This window comes from Ranitomeya imitator, chromosome 8 (assembly GCF_032444005.1).
Source record: "Ranitomeya imitator isolate aRanImi1 chromosome 8, aRanImi1.pri, whole genome shotgun sequence".
Taxonomy (NCBI): Eukaryota; Metazoa; Chordata; class Amphibia; order Anura; family Dendrobatidae; genus Ranitomeya; species Ranitomeya imitator.
In genome coordinates this window covers 105,038,944-105,053,049 of record NC_091289.1, presented here as the reverse complement: position 1 = coordinate 105,053,049, position 14,106 = coordinate 105,038,944, and the positions used below count along the sequence as shown (strand labels likewise).

At 46.7% G+C, this 14,106-nt stretch overlaps 1 protein-coding gene across 1 annotated transcript in view; it reads left to right on the top strand.

The window, feature by feature from the left end:
* The window catches only part of ODR4 (odr-4 GPCR localization factor homolog), a 175,678-nt gene that overhangs the window by 40,121 nt on the left and 121,451 nt on the right, over positions 1-14,106 (top strand). The window contains exons 4-5 of the mRNA XM_069737243.1: positions 6,558-6,653; positions 8,793-8,899. Coding sequence (XP_069593344.1) covers positions 6,558-6,653; positions 8,793-8,899 — 203 coding nt within the window. The remainder of the gene's footprint in view (positions 1-6,557; positions 6,654-8,792; positions 8,900-14,106) is intronic.

The window sequence follows — 14,106 nt, the reverse complement described above, 5'->3', positions numbered from 1 at the left end:
ACCTAGTGAGCACTATAAACCCTCAGGTGCTTCACAAATTGATCCGTAAAAATGAAAAAGTACTTTTTTTTCACACAAAATTTCTTTTCGCCTCAATTTTTTCATTTTCACATGGGCAATAGGATAAAATGGATCATAAAATTTGTTGGGCAATTTCTCCCGAGTACGCCGATACCTCACATGTGGGGGTAAACCACTGTTTGGGCACACGGCAAGGCTCGGAAGGGAAGGAGCGCCATTTGACTTTTTGAATGGAAAATTGGCTCCAATTGTTAGCGGACACCATGTCGCGTTTGGAGAGCCCGTGTGCCTAAACATTGGAGCTCCCCCACAAGTGACCCCATTTTGGAAACTAGACCCCCCAAGGAACTTATGTAGATGCATATTGAGCACTTTAAACCCCCAGGTGCTTCACAGAAGTTTATAACGCAGAGCCATGAAAATAAAAAATATTTTTTCTTTCCTCAAAAATTATTTTTTAGCATGGAATTTCCTATTTTGCCAAGGGTAATAGGAGAAATTGGACCCCAAATGTTGTTGTCCAGTTTGTCCTGAGTACGCTGATACCCCATATGTGGGGGTAAACCAGTGTTTTGGCGCAGGGCTCGGAAGGAAAGGCACGCCATTTGGCTTTTTAAATGGAAAATTAGCTCCAATCATTAGCGGACGCCATGTTGCTTTTGGAGAGCCCCTGTGTGCCTAAACATTGCAGATCCCCCACAAATGACCCCATTTTGGAAACTAGACCCCCAAAAGAACTAATCTAGATGTGTGGTGAGCACTTTGAACCCCCAAGTGCTTCACAGAAGTTTATAACGCAGAACCATGAAAATTAAAAAAAAAAAAATTATTTTCTCAAAAATGATATTTTAGCCCGCAATTTTTTATTTTCCCAAGGGTTACAGGAGAAATTGGACAGCAAAAGTTGTTGTCCAGTTTCTCCTGAGTACGCTGATACCCCATGTGTGGGGGTAAACCACTGTTTGGGCACACGTCGGGGCTCAGAAGGGAAGTAGTGACTTTTGAAATGCAGACTTTGATGGAATGGTCTGCGGGCGTCACGTTGCGTTTGGAGAGCCCCTAGTGTGCCTAAACACTAGAAACCCCCCCACAAGTGACCCCATTTTGGAAACTAGACCCCCCCAAGGAACTTATCTAGATATGTGGTGAGCACTTTGAACCACCAAGTGCTTCACAGACGTTTACAACGCAGAGCCGTGAAAATAAAAAATCATTTTTCTTTCCTCAAAAATGATGTTTTAGCAAGCAATTTTTTATTTTCACAAGGGTAACAGGAGAAGTTGGACCCCAATAATTGTTGCGCAGCTTATCCTGAGTATGCTGGTACCCCATATGTGGGGGTAAACCACTGTTTGGGCACACGTCGGGGCTCGGAAGAGAGGGAGCACCATTTGACTTTTTGAATACAAGATTGGCTGGAATCAATGGTGGCGCCATGTTGCGTTTGGAGACCCCTGATGTTCCTAAACAGTGGAAACCCCTCAATTCTACCTCCAACACTAACCCCAACACACCCCTAACCCTAATCCCAACTGTAGCCATAACCCTAACCACAACCCTAATTCCAACCCTAACCCTAAGGCTATGTGCCCACGTTGCGGATTCGTGTGAGATTTTTCCACACCATTTTTGAAAAATCCGCGGGTAAAAGGCACTGCGTTTTACTTGTGGATTTACTGTGGATTTCCAGTGTTTTTTGTGAGGATTTCACCTGCAGATTCCTATTGAGGAACAGGTGTAAAAGCTGCGGAATCCGCACAAAGAATTGACATGCTGCGGAAAATACAACGCAGCGTTTCCGCGCTGTATTTTCTGCACCATGGGCACAGCGGATTTGGTTTTCCATAGGTTTACATGGTACTGTAAACCTGATGGAAAACTGCTACGAATCTGTAGCAGCCAATCCGCTGCGGATCCGCAGCCAAATCCGCACCGTGTGCACATAGCCTAATTCTAAAGGTATGTGCACACGCTGCGGAAAATGCTGCGGTTTACAGTTCAATGTAAACCTATGGGAAACAAAAATCGCTGTATACATGCTGCAGAAAAACTGCACGGAAACGCAGCGGTTTACATTCCGCAGCATGTCACTTCTTTCTGCGGATTCCGCAGTGGTTTTACAACTGCTCTAATAGTAAACCGCAGTTGTAAAACCGCAGTGAAATGCGCAGAAAAACCGCGATAAATCCGCAGCGGTTTAGCACTGCGGATTTATCAAATCCGCTGCGGAAAAATCCGCAGAGGACCAGAATACGTGTGCACATACCGAAACCCTAGCCCTAACCCTAACCCTAATCCCAACCTTAGTGGAAGAAAAAAAAAATTTCTTTATTTTATTATTGTCCCTACCTATGGGGGTGACAAGGTGGGGGGGGGCAATTTAGTATTTTTTTTATTTTTGATCACTGTGAGGTTTTATCACAGTTATCAAAATGCACTTGAAACGTATCCGCCGCCCGGCAGATTCGGCGGGCACACTGCGCATGCGCCCGCCATTTTGGAAGATGGCGGCGCCCAGGAAAGAAGACGGACGGACCCCGGGAGGCTCGGTAAGTATGATGGGGTGGGGGGGGAGCACGGGGGGGTGGATCGGAGTGCGGGGGGTGGATCGGAGTTAGGGGAGGGGATCGGACTGCAGGGGGTGGGATTGGAGCACGGGGGGTGGGATTGGAGCACGGGGGAGCGGACAGGAGGACAGGGGAGCGGAGCACAGGACGGAGGGGAGCGGACCACAGATCGGAGGGCTGGGGGGGGCGATCGTGGGGGGGCGGGCACATCAGTGTTTCCAGCCATGGCCGATGATATTGCAGCATCGGCCATGGCTGGATTGTAATATTTCACCAGTTTTTTAGGTGAAATATTACAAATCGCTCTGATTGGCAGTTTCACTTTCAACAGCCAATCAGAGCGATCGTAGCCACGGGGGGTGAAGCCCCCCTGGGCTAAAGTACAACTTTTCCTGTCCCTGCAGAGTGAAATTGTAGTTAACACTTTCACCCGGCCTGCAGGAGCCCAATCCGGCCATGACGCATATGCTGCGTCACAGGTCGGAATGGCACAGGTTTTCATGACGCATACGGTGCGTCAAAGGTCGGGAAGGGGTTAAAGATTAAAAATAATGGTCTATCAATGACTGTACTTAATTCCTGCAGTACTCAGGGGTGTATCCCATCCGGGCCCGGAGATTTGTCAATTTTAGTGATTTTTAGACGCCGCCGTACTTCCTGCTGGGTTAAAGCAGGTGACATTTAATGGAGAATTTTCGTTATCACTGATCATATTGTCTGCCATTGAATTTTATTGTGTAAATACTGATGAAAAAAAGTCATTTAGCATATTGGCTTTTTCCTCATCCTCCTCCACCATTTCACCCAGACTATTTTTAAGGGGGCCAACACTATCATTTTTTAGTTTCTTACTATACACGTAGTTAAAGAATATTTTGGGATTATTTTTACTCTCTCTGGCAATGAGTCTCTCTGTCTCAATCTTTGCTGCCTTGATTTGCTTTTTACAGAATTTATTTAATTTTCTGTATTTAATGCCTCATCACTACCTGCTTCCTTTAATTCTCTAAATGCTTTCTTTTTGTCACTTATTGCGCTCCTTACAGCTCTATTTAGCCATATTGGTTTCCTCCTATTTCTATTATGTTTATTCCCATACGGTATATACTGTGCACAGGTCCTACCCAGGATGCTAATAAGTGTCTCCCATTTTCTTTGTGTATTTTTATGTCTCAGGATATCGTCCCAGTTAATTGCACTAAGATCATCTCTCATCCGTTGGAAATTTGCCCTCCTGAAGTTTAGTGTCCTTGTAACCCCTCTTACACATCTTATTAAAGGATACATGAAAACGTATTATTTTGTGATCACTATTCCCTAAGTGACCCCCAACCCTTATATTTGATATGCGGTCTGGCCCGTTGGTTAATATTAGGTCTAGCAGTGCCCCCCTTCTTGTTCTGGTCCTGAACCAGTTGTGAAAGGTAATTGTCTCTCATAGTTGTCAAAAACCGATTACCTTTGCTGGAACTGCAGATTTCCGTTCCCCAATCTATTTCAGGGTAGTTGAAGTCCCCCATAATAATGACTTCTCCTTGAGTCGCAGCTTCATCTATTTGCTTTACGAGGATATTCTCCATTGCTTCCAATACTTTTGGAGATTTATAACAAACCCCTATCAGTAATTTTATTATTTTTTCCCCCTCCCCTTATCTCCACCCACAGGAACTCTACATTTTCATTAGATTCGCCTATATTATCACGCAGGATGGGTTTTAAGGATGATTTTACATATAGACACACCCCACCCCCTCGCTTATCCATTCGGTCATTTCTGAACAGACTATAGCCCTGCAAGTTAACAGCCCAGTTATGGCTCTCATCCAGCCATGTTTCAGATATCCCCATCATGTCATAATTATGCTCCAATACCACTAATTCTGATTCGTCCATTTTGTTGGCGAGGCTTCTGGCATTAGTGTACATGCACTTTATGTATCTCTCTGTACCTCTATTCTATTCTTTCTTAAATTATTAATTGATCTAACCCCACCCCCATGCCACCGCCACCCCCAACTTCCTTATTTGTGCCCAGGTCACTATCTGCACTATCTTCCCCTCCTTTAAATTGAATACCCTCCCCCCATTCCCTAGTTTAAACACTTTCCAACCTTCTAGCCATTTTCTCCCCCAGCACAGCTGCACTTTCCCCATTGAGGTGCAGCCCGTCCCTAGCGTAGAGCCTGTAGCCAACTGAGAAGTCGGCCCAGTTCTGCAGGAACCCAAACCCCTCCTTCCTGCACCAAATCTTGAGCCACTTATTAACCTCCCTAATCTCCCGTTGCCTCTCTGGCGTGGTACAGGCAGTATTTCGGAAAATACCACGTTGGAGGTCCTTGCTTTCAGCTTGCAGCCTAATTCCCTGAAATCGTTTTTAAGGACCTTCCACCTTCCTTTAACTTTGTCATTTGTGCCAGTGTGCACAATGACCGCTGGGTCATCACCAGCCCTTTTCAGTAATCTGTCAACCCGATCAGTGATGTGTCGGACTCGAGTGCCACGTAGGCAGCACACTGTTCGACGATCCCTGTCTTTGTGACAGATTGCCCTATCTGTTCCCCTAATAATTGAGTCGCCCACTACCAGCACCTGTCTGGCCTGCCCTGCTCTCCTATTTCCCTCCTTACTGGAGCAGTCACTCCTCCGGCTTTCAGAGGACATGCCTGGCTGCAGTAGTGCTACCCCTGTACTGGCACCCCCTCATCTGCCAACTTGGCAAACTTATTGGGGTGTGCCAGATCAGGACTAGCCTCCCTGGCACTCTTCCCTCTACCCGGCTTTCTAACTGTCACCCAGCTTGCTACTTCACCGTCCTGCAGCTCCATAAATAATTTTGCATTTTGATTTCTCTGACCACAGAACAGGTTTCCATTTTGAAAAGAAGAAATATAAGCCAGCTCACCCGTGATGCATAAACCAAGCTTCAGGAGCACGGACCCGCTGTGTCCAGGCGTTTCTGGACTTAGTCATGATTAAGGGAGCTTAGTCTCCAGAAACGCGTTGAGATTCTTACCCATATGGTTCGTGCTGAAGTCTGTATCCTCTATGCTTAAAGTTTGTGAATAAAGTAAACTCTTTTTTACGGATTCAGTGAAGCTGGACATTCTCTTCTTTTTTTAGGTTTCCATTTTGCCTGAATCCATTGTAAATGAGCGTTGTCCAAAAGAAAATGGCAGCATTTCTGGATTCTATAAATGATAGCGTATTCACGATTTTTGCAATTTTACATAAAGGAACATTTTTCTGGAATTGTTCTCCAAATTTTAGTCCCAGTTGTTCACAGATCGATGATCCATTGACCATCTTTGCTTCCGAGAGTCTCTGCCTCTCTAACCTGCTTGTTTTCTACACAGTCAAGTGACTTACTTGAGAATTGAACCTCTTATCACTGCCAACACTTACTTTTCCAGCCCTTTGTTAGCACTGGCCTTACTTTTTTTGAGATGTGTTGTTGCCATCAATTTCTAAACTTCTTCATTTTTTAAGTGAAATAGAAAAATGTCATTCACCTTCTGATCTATGTCCTGTTGTGAATAAAATATGGCTGCAGGAGATTTCCAAGCCAATGCATTCTTGTTTTCTTTTAGGAATTAGGGTTGAATTTGTGGTCAGTTTTTAACTCATCAAGATCAATCGCAAAGTAAAAAAAAAAAAAAAAATTTGAATTAATTCTTAAGACAACCATAGACATTAGATCAAAGTCAGGTGACAATATAATATGTATGGAAGCCGCCCAAGTGTCCCCAGTGTCAAAAGTATACAAAGACATAGCTTGATGGATTTCAGCATGTTCCGTCCGTTTCTAAAAGCCATTTAAAAAATTATTTTTAAGTAAATCTCAGCTGAACGTCCAGCATTAGTACAGAAGATAACTTTACTGAATATATTGGTCAAAGAGAAAGAATGATAAGAACATTACAGCTCCCTGACTGGTTACCATTAATGAGGTTCTATGTTCGGTATTCTTAGGTAAATCGGATGCTTCCTGGTGGCCTTTTGGTTATTGGTGTATTCCTTATAACCTCTCCTGAGCTTTCTAAGGACGCCCAGAATACTCTGAGAAAGGTAAGCTGGTGAAGGGTAATCCTGCCCATCTCAGTGATAAGGCCTATCCGCCCATTATTCCATATTGTGGAAAATCCCTGTTATCACATCACAGCTCATTTTTATTCTTAGGCTGCTTTCACACTTGTGTTTTTTTTAATCCATCACAATCCGTTGATTGACACCATTCATTTTTTCATAAAAAATGTTTTTTCCATTTTTTCATAAAAAATATTGTATCATACAATTATTAGGTTCTGTAGAAGGACGTAGATCTGGGGATTTATTATGATGGAATATAGGCTGAACTGGATGGACAAATGTCTTTTTTCGGCCTTACTAACTATGTTACTATGTTTTTTGAGAATGCAGGATCCTGCAAAAAAATTTGCAGATCCTGCATTTTCTCATAGACTTGTATTAGCGACGGATTATGAAGGATGGCCATCCATTTCATCCGTCGTGCACTGGATCCTGCGTAAAAAAAAAAAACGGTCCGTCGGACAGACAAAAACGTTCAGAGGAACGCATCCTGCGCTGCCTGTTACTGGCTACAATGGAAGCCTATGGACACAGGATCCGTCGCTGACTGTGAAAAGCAGGAATCCAGCAACGGGTCCCGTCTTTTCAAACTGAGCATGCGTGGAAGAATTTCCTGTCAGGAAAATTCTCTCTCGCTCGCCCTCTTTCTCTTTTTATAGTAACAATAGTAACAAGATATAATGTTAAAAATAATTAAAAAAAAAAAAAAATGCAATATTCTCACCTACCTGCGGTCCCACGCAGCATCACCAATGCTCCCGGCAGCTAGCGTTACTTCCTAGTAATACATTGCAAAATCTCGCGAGAATTCACGGTCTAGCGAGACAAGATTTCGCAATGTAGTACTAGGAAGGCTAGCTGCCGGGAGCATCGCTGTGTGGGACACCGGTAGGTGAGAATACTGCAATTTTTTTTTTTTTTTAACCTGGTTTGTGTTGTGTATGCGTTTTCACAGCAAAAAACAGCTGCGAAGACGCATACACAACAGGTGCACATAGTCTCGACGGGGACGTTTTCCACAATCTGCACAGGATCAGTCATTTCAACGTCTTGACGGATCCAGTGCAGATTTGGAAGACGGAAGTGTGAAAGTAGCCTTAGTTTTTTTTGCTTCCCTTCTTCAAAGAGCAATAACTCTATTTTTCTGCCCACACAGCCGTATGAGGGCTTTCTTTTTGCGAGGAGAGTTGTGGTTTTGATTGACACCATTCATTTTTTCATAAAATGCACTGAAAATGGGGAAAACTTTCCAATGTGTGAAATGGCAAAAAAATGCAATTTTGCCTTTTTGTTTTTTGGATGTTGTTTTTCCGGCATACATTGGATGGTAAAAATGACCCTGCAGCATGAATCCCTAGGTCAGTACAATTACAGCAATGCCAAACTTGCATTATTTTTTTTATTATTAGAGTTGTGAAAAAAAAAACTGAATTTTTTTAAAGAAAAAAAACAATTGGGGCACGTAAAGTTTTTATCACTTTTTAGTGCATTGTTTGAGGGAGATGTTATTAGTGAAAAAGCACAATCTTTTATTTGATCTTTTGATAACCCAGAATGCTGTGGACTCTGCGATACTAAATATGTGATTCCCCCCCCCCCCCCTCCCATACTCACGAGCGCTGTATAACACTTTCCAAGCTGCCAGTCTGACTGGCAGCCAATCAGTGCTGTGGGCGGGGTTATACAGAGGTCAGCATTCAGAGAACTGCTAGATCTGCAGCAGAGAAAACTGTGATTTTATCAAAACTGCAGCAAGCAGCCCAGTAAGTGACACATCACTGGAGTTAGGAGCTCTGACCCTACATCGGGCTGCTCTTGTAAAGGGGTAACAAAAACCTAACGACATATTCCATCTAAAGAGGTTGTCCAGGGTTAGAAAAACACTGCTGCTTTGTTTCGGGAATAGCTCAAACTCTGCCCATGGTATTGCATCTCGGCTCTATTCACGTCAGTGTGGCTGAGTTACGAGGCTCGGGGAGCATTTTTCTGAAAGAAACCAGCTATCTCCTTGTGCACATCCCGTGTAGATAGTACGTGGCATGTAACTTCACCTAGCCATCATGGATGGAAAAGCTTGGTGTATAGCTCACAATCCATCACCCTTGTTTCTCCTTGTAGCTCATCTTTGCTGTGGATAAGACTTCAAGGAAGAACAGATTGTGGAGTCTCACTGAGAGCGATGTCACTGACAGAGCAGCGGTGCATGTTTGTGCAGCATCAAGAAAGTAGGTTATTGTACGTTCTTACTATGCCTGGAACCATGTTACTATACCGAGCACAGTGTCTGGGGGAAGCTGTCTGCTGTTACACACATGCTTTCATTATGTGGCCAATAAATGCACGAGACTCGCATCACCATTGTGATGCCACGGGAAGTCAGGGGTTGGACAGGCTAAGTTTTATCTTGAACAATTATATAGTCTACGACTGAAAATAAGTTTCTGGCTAAAACGATAGACAGGACATTGCATCGTTGTGCTGGAGTTTGGGGAATAGCTGTATAATGGAGTTGTCCAGGCCTGGGACAAAAGTCTGCAGTTACTCAACGCTATTGCAGGATGGTGACCATGTGTGGTGGGCATGGTCTCGTGATTCTCTGGGTTTCCCGATATGAGCGGGTGGCAACATGATGTATGCAATGTGATGCTATTGGGATAAGCCATCAGGCATCTGGTCAGCACATGACTACAAGTATGAAAATCAAATCCATGCAGTCAGGAGACACCTGCTCGCACCCTTCTCTTAAAGGGAACCTGTCACCCCGTTTTTTCAGATTGAGATATAAATACTGTTAAATAGGGCCTGCGCTGTGCGTTACTATAGTGTATGTAGTGTACCCTGATTCCCCACCTAGGCTGAGAAATACATTACCAAAGTAGCCGTTTTCGCCTGTCAATCAGGCTGGTCAGGTCGGGTGGGCGTGGTGACATCGCTCTTTTCTTCCCCAGCTTTCTGTTGGTGGCGTAGTGGTGTACGCATGTCGCAGTGACGAATCCACTGCGCGCACGTGAAGAAGCAGCCCGCGATCTGCTTTGGGAAAATGGCCGCCGCGATCTCTTCTGCGCACGCGCGGCATCCCGCGGCCATTTTCCTGAAGCCCCGTGCAGCAGAGCACTCCATCTGCGCACGCGCGGCCCCAGGAAGATGGCCGCCCCCACCGATGACAGGGGGTAATAGCGCAGATCGCGCGCTGCTTCTTCACGTGCGCGCAGTGGATTCGTCACTGCGACATGCGCACACCACTACGCCACCAACGGAAAGCTGGGGAAGAAAAGAGCGATGTCAACACGCCCACCCGACCTGACCAGCCTGATTGACAGGCGAAAACGGCTACTTTGGTAATGTATTTCTCAGCCTAGGTGGGGAATCAGGGTACACTACATACACTATAGTAACGCACAGCGCAGGCCCTATTTAACAGTATTTATATCTCAATCTGAAAAAACGGGGTGACAGGTTCCCTTTAAAAGGGTTCTCTGGTAGTGAAATATTCATGGCTTATCCTGTATATAACCTACTAGATTGTGGCCCGATTCTAGCGCATCGGGTATTCTAGAATATGCATGTCCCCGTAGTATATGGACAATGATGATTCCAGAATTGATCGAGGCAACCTTTATGACATCATCGTCACCATGGCAACCATTATGACATCATCGTCGCTGTGCCCGTCGCTGATTGGTCGAGGCCTGGCGGCATCGACCAATCAGGGACGTGGGATTTCCAGGACAGACAGACGGAAAAACCCTTAGACAATTATGTTACGCCAGAGGGTATAGGGTACAAGGAGTGGACCCACTGGACCGTGGAACCGAAGCTACCCCGAACGAGCACTCCAGAGAAACCAACCCCTATACAGGGACTGTTAGGAGGCAAGTGCGGGGACCTCAAGAACCACGGAGGCCAGGACCAGGGATCGGCTCAATGAAAGCGATAAAAAGGGGAAGCTGAAGACCAGAAGGAACCGAAGACCAGAGGGAAAACACGGAAGCATGAACTGAGGAGAGACACTGAGACGGAGCAGGAGGACGGGTACAGGTACTGAGGGGAAACACTGGAACGGAGGTACACGGGAGCAGGAACGAAGGAGGAACACCGGTACAGGTACTGAGGGGAGACACTGGAATGGAGGTACACGGGAGCAGGAACAGAGGGGAGACACTGGATCGGAGGTAGACAGGAGCTGAGGGAAGACAAGAGAGGAACCAGGGTTAATGCGCAAAAGACCAGGGGAGCAAAGGGCAAATACGCGACCTAACTAAAGCGAAGCAACTCAATAATCAGGCACCTCCAAGAAGGAAGGAGGGCCTAAAGTACCTGACGCTGGACACTGATTGGCAGGGAGGACTTCCGGGTCAGGTCAAGCAGGAAGAGAAGAGGAAGGAGGTGCGCGCGCACGGTCAGACCTGGCTGTGCCCGCGCAAGCCACAGGCGCACGCACCCAGACGGAGAGAGGACGCACGCCGGGACGCCAGGACCGAACCCCGGAGAGAAGAGGACGCCAAGCGCGACGCCCGGACCGAGCTCCGGGAAGAAGAGGACGCAGCGAGGAGAGCGAGCGAGCCGGCGGCAGGAGGCGGAGCCACGGAAGCCGAGGTAACAGTACCCCCTCTCTTACATCCCCTCCCTCTGTTTTTAGATAAAAACTTCTTGAGAATGTGAGAAGCGTTAATGTTCTCCCTAGGCTCCCAAGACCTCTCCTCAGGACCGAAACCCTTCCAATCAACCAAAAAGAATGTATTGCCCCTGACTCTTTTGGATGCCAAGATGTCCTCCACCTCAAAAACATCATCTGCAGAAACAGGAGGAGGAGAAGAACAGGGAGTAGAATGAAACCGATTAAGAATAACAGGCTTTAGGAGAGAAACAGGGAAAACATTAAGGTACCGTCACACTTACGATACCGACAACGATCCGGATCGCTGCAGCGTCGCTGTTTGGTCGCTGGAGAGCTGTCACACAGACCGCTCTCCAGCGACCAACGATGCCGGTAACCAGGGTAAACATCGGGTAACTAAGCGCAGGGCCGCGCTTAGTAACTTGATGTTTACCCTGGTTACCATCCTAAAAGTAAAAAAAAACAAACACTACATACTTACCTACAGCCGTCTGTCCTCCAGCACTGTGCTCTGCACTCCTCCTGTACTGGCTGTGAGCACAGCGGCCGGAAAGCAGAGCGATGACGTCACCGCTCTGCTTTCCGGCTGACCGACGCTCAGTCAGTACAGGAGGAGTGTAGAGCACAGCGCTGGAGGACAGACGGCTGTAGGTAAGTATGTAGTGTTTGTTTTTTTTTTACTTTTAGGATGGTAACCAGGGTAAACATCGGGTTACTAAGCGCGGCCCTGCGCTTAGTTACCCGATGTTTACCCTGGTTACCAGTGAAGACATCGATGAATCGGTGTCACACACGACGATTCAGCGATGTCTGCGGGGAGTCCAGCGACCAAATAAAGTTCTGGACTTTATTCCCCGACCAGCGACAGCACAGCAGGGGCCTGATCGCTGCTGCCTGTCACACTGGACGATATCGCTAGCGAGGACGCTGCAACGTCACGGATCGCTAGCGATATCGTCTAGTGTGACGGTACCTTTAGGAATACGGAGAGAGACAGGCAACCTGAGCTTGTAGGCGACATTGTTGATGCGCCGGAGGACTTCAAAAGGACCGATATAACGAGGTCCAAGTTTGTAAGAAGGGATCTTCAATCTAATGTATCTTGAAGACAGCCATACCTTCTCGCCCGGAAGAAAAGAAGGAGCATCCAAGCGCCTCTTGTCAGCATGTCTCTTCATGCGTTCGCCCGTTCTCACCAAGGCTTCTTTGGTCTCCAGCCAGATCTTGGAGAAGTCCGCAGTCTCAGCGTCAGCTGCAGGAACACCGGTGGTGACTGAGATGGGCAAAGGAACCCTGGGATGCATACCATAGACCACAAAAAACGGAGACTTGCCAGAGGATTCGCTAGGATGGTTATTATAGGCGAACTCAGCCCAAGGCAGAAGACTTGACCAATTATCATGATGAGCATTAGAAAAATGGCGAAGATAGGATGCCAAAACCTGATTGACACGTTCCACTTGGCCGTTGGTTTGAGGGTGATAAGCGGAGGAAAAATCCAACTTGACCTCCAGAAGTTCACACAGAGTCCTCCAGAACCGTGAGGTAAACTGCACACCTCGATCCGACACCATGTGAGAAGGAAATCCATGAAGACGGAAATCGTGTTGGACAAAGACCTTAGCCAATTCTTGAGCAGAAGGAAGTTGCTGCAACGGAACAAAGTGTGCCATCTTGGAGAAGCGGTCAACCACTACCAGGATCGTAGTGAAACCGGCAGAATTAGGCAAATCCGTGATGAATGCCAAGGCGATGTGTTGCCAGGGAGCAGAAGGAACAGGTAAAGGAAGCAGAAGTCCAGAAGGCAATCGTCTGGGTACCTTGACCTTGGCGCAGGAAGGACAGGAAGCCGAGAAGTCAACCACATCTTGACGGAGAGTGGGCCACCAGTAAAACCGAGAGAGAAGTTCTAAAGTCTTCTTAACCGCGACATGACCAGAGATTTTGGAGGAATGACCCCAGCGCAACACTTGAGTCCTTTTGGATTCAGGTACAAAGGTCTTGCCAGGCGGTGGAGAAATCAACCTCACGGGAGCCACGGGGATGACCTTGACCGGCTCAATGATGTGAGAGAGATCCTCTTCAAAATCTTGGGGTTGAAGGGATCGGGATAAGGCGTCTGCTTTAAAGTTCTTCGGACCAGGACGAAAATGTAGCTCGAAATCAAAGCGAGCGAAGAATAGAGACCACCTGGCCTGTCGAGGATTCAGCCTCCGGGCTGACTGGATGTAGGCCAGATTCTTGTGGTCAGTAAAAATAGTAAACGGATATACCGCTCCCTCCAGCAAATGGCGCCACTCCTCTAGGGCCATCTTGATGACTAGCAGCTCTCTCCCCAATAGAATAGTTGCACTCTGCAGAAGAGAAGGCCTTAGAAAAGAACCCGCAGGGAACCAAGCGGCCAGAGGAAGACCCTTGAGATAACACAGCGCCAGCTCCGGTGGAAGAAGCGTCCACTTCCAGGACGAACGGCTTGTTAGCCACAGGCCGATGCAGTACAGGTGCGGAAGAAAAAGCCCGTTTAAGACTTAAAAAAGCTTCTTCAGCCTTAGGAGACCACACGATAGACCTGGATCCCTTCCGAGTGAGGTTGGAAATAGGCTTGATGATGGACGAAAAGTGTGAAATAAACTGTTGGTAGTAATTAGCAAAACCGAGGAAGCGTTGGATAGCTTTCACCCCGACCGGACGTGGCCACTGAAGGATAGCAGATAACTTCTCTGGATCCATCTCCAGCCCATTCTCAGAGACAATATATCCTAAAAAGGGCAAAGAAGATCGCTCGAAGAGACATTTCTCCATCTTAGCATAGAG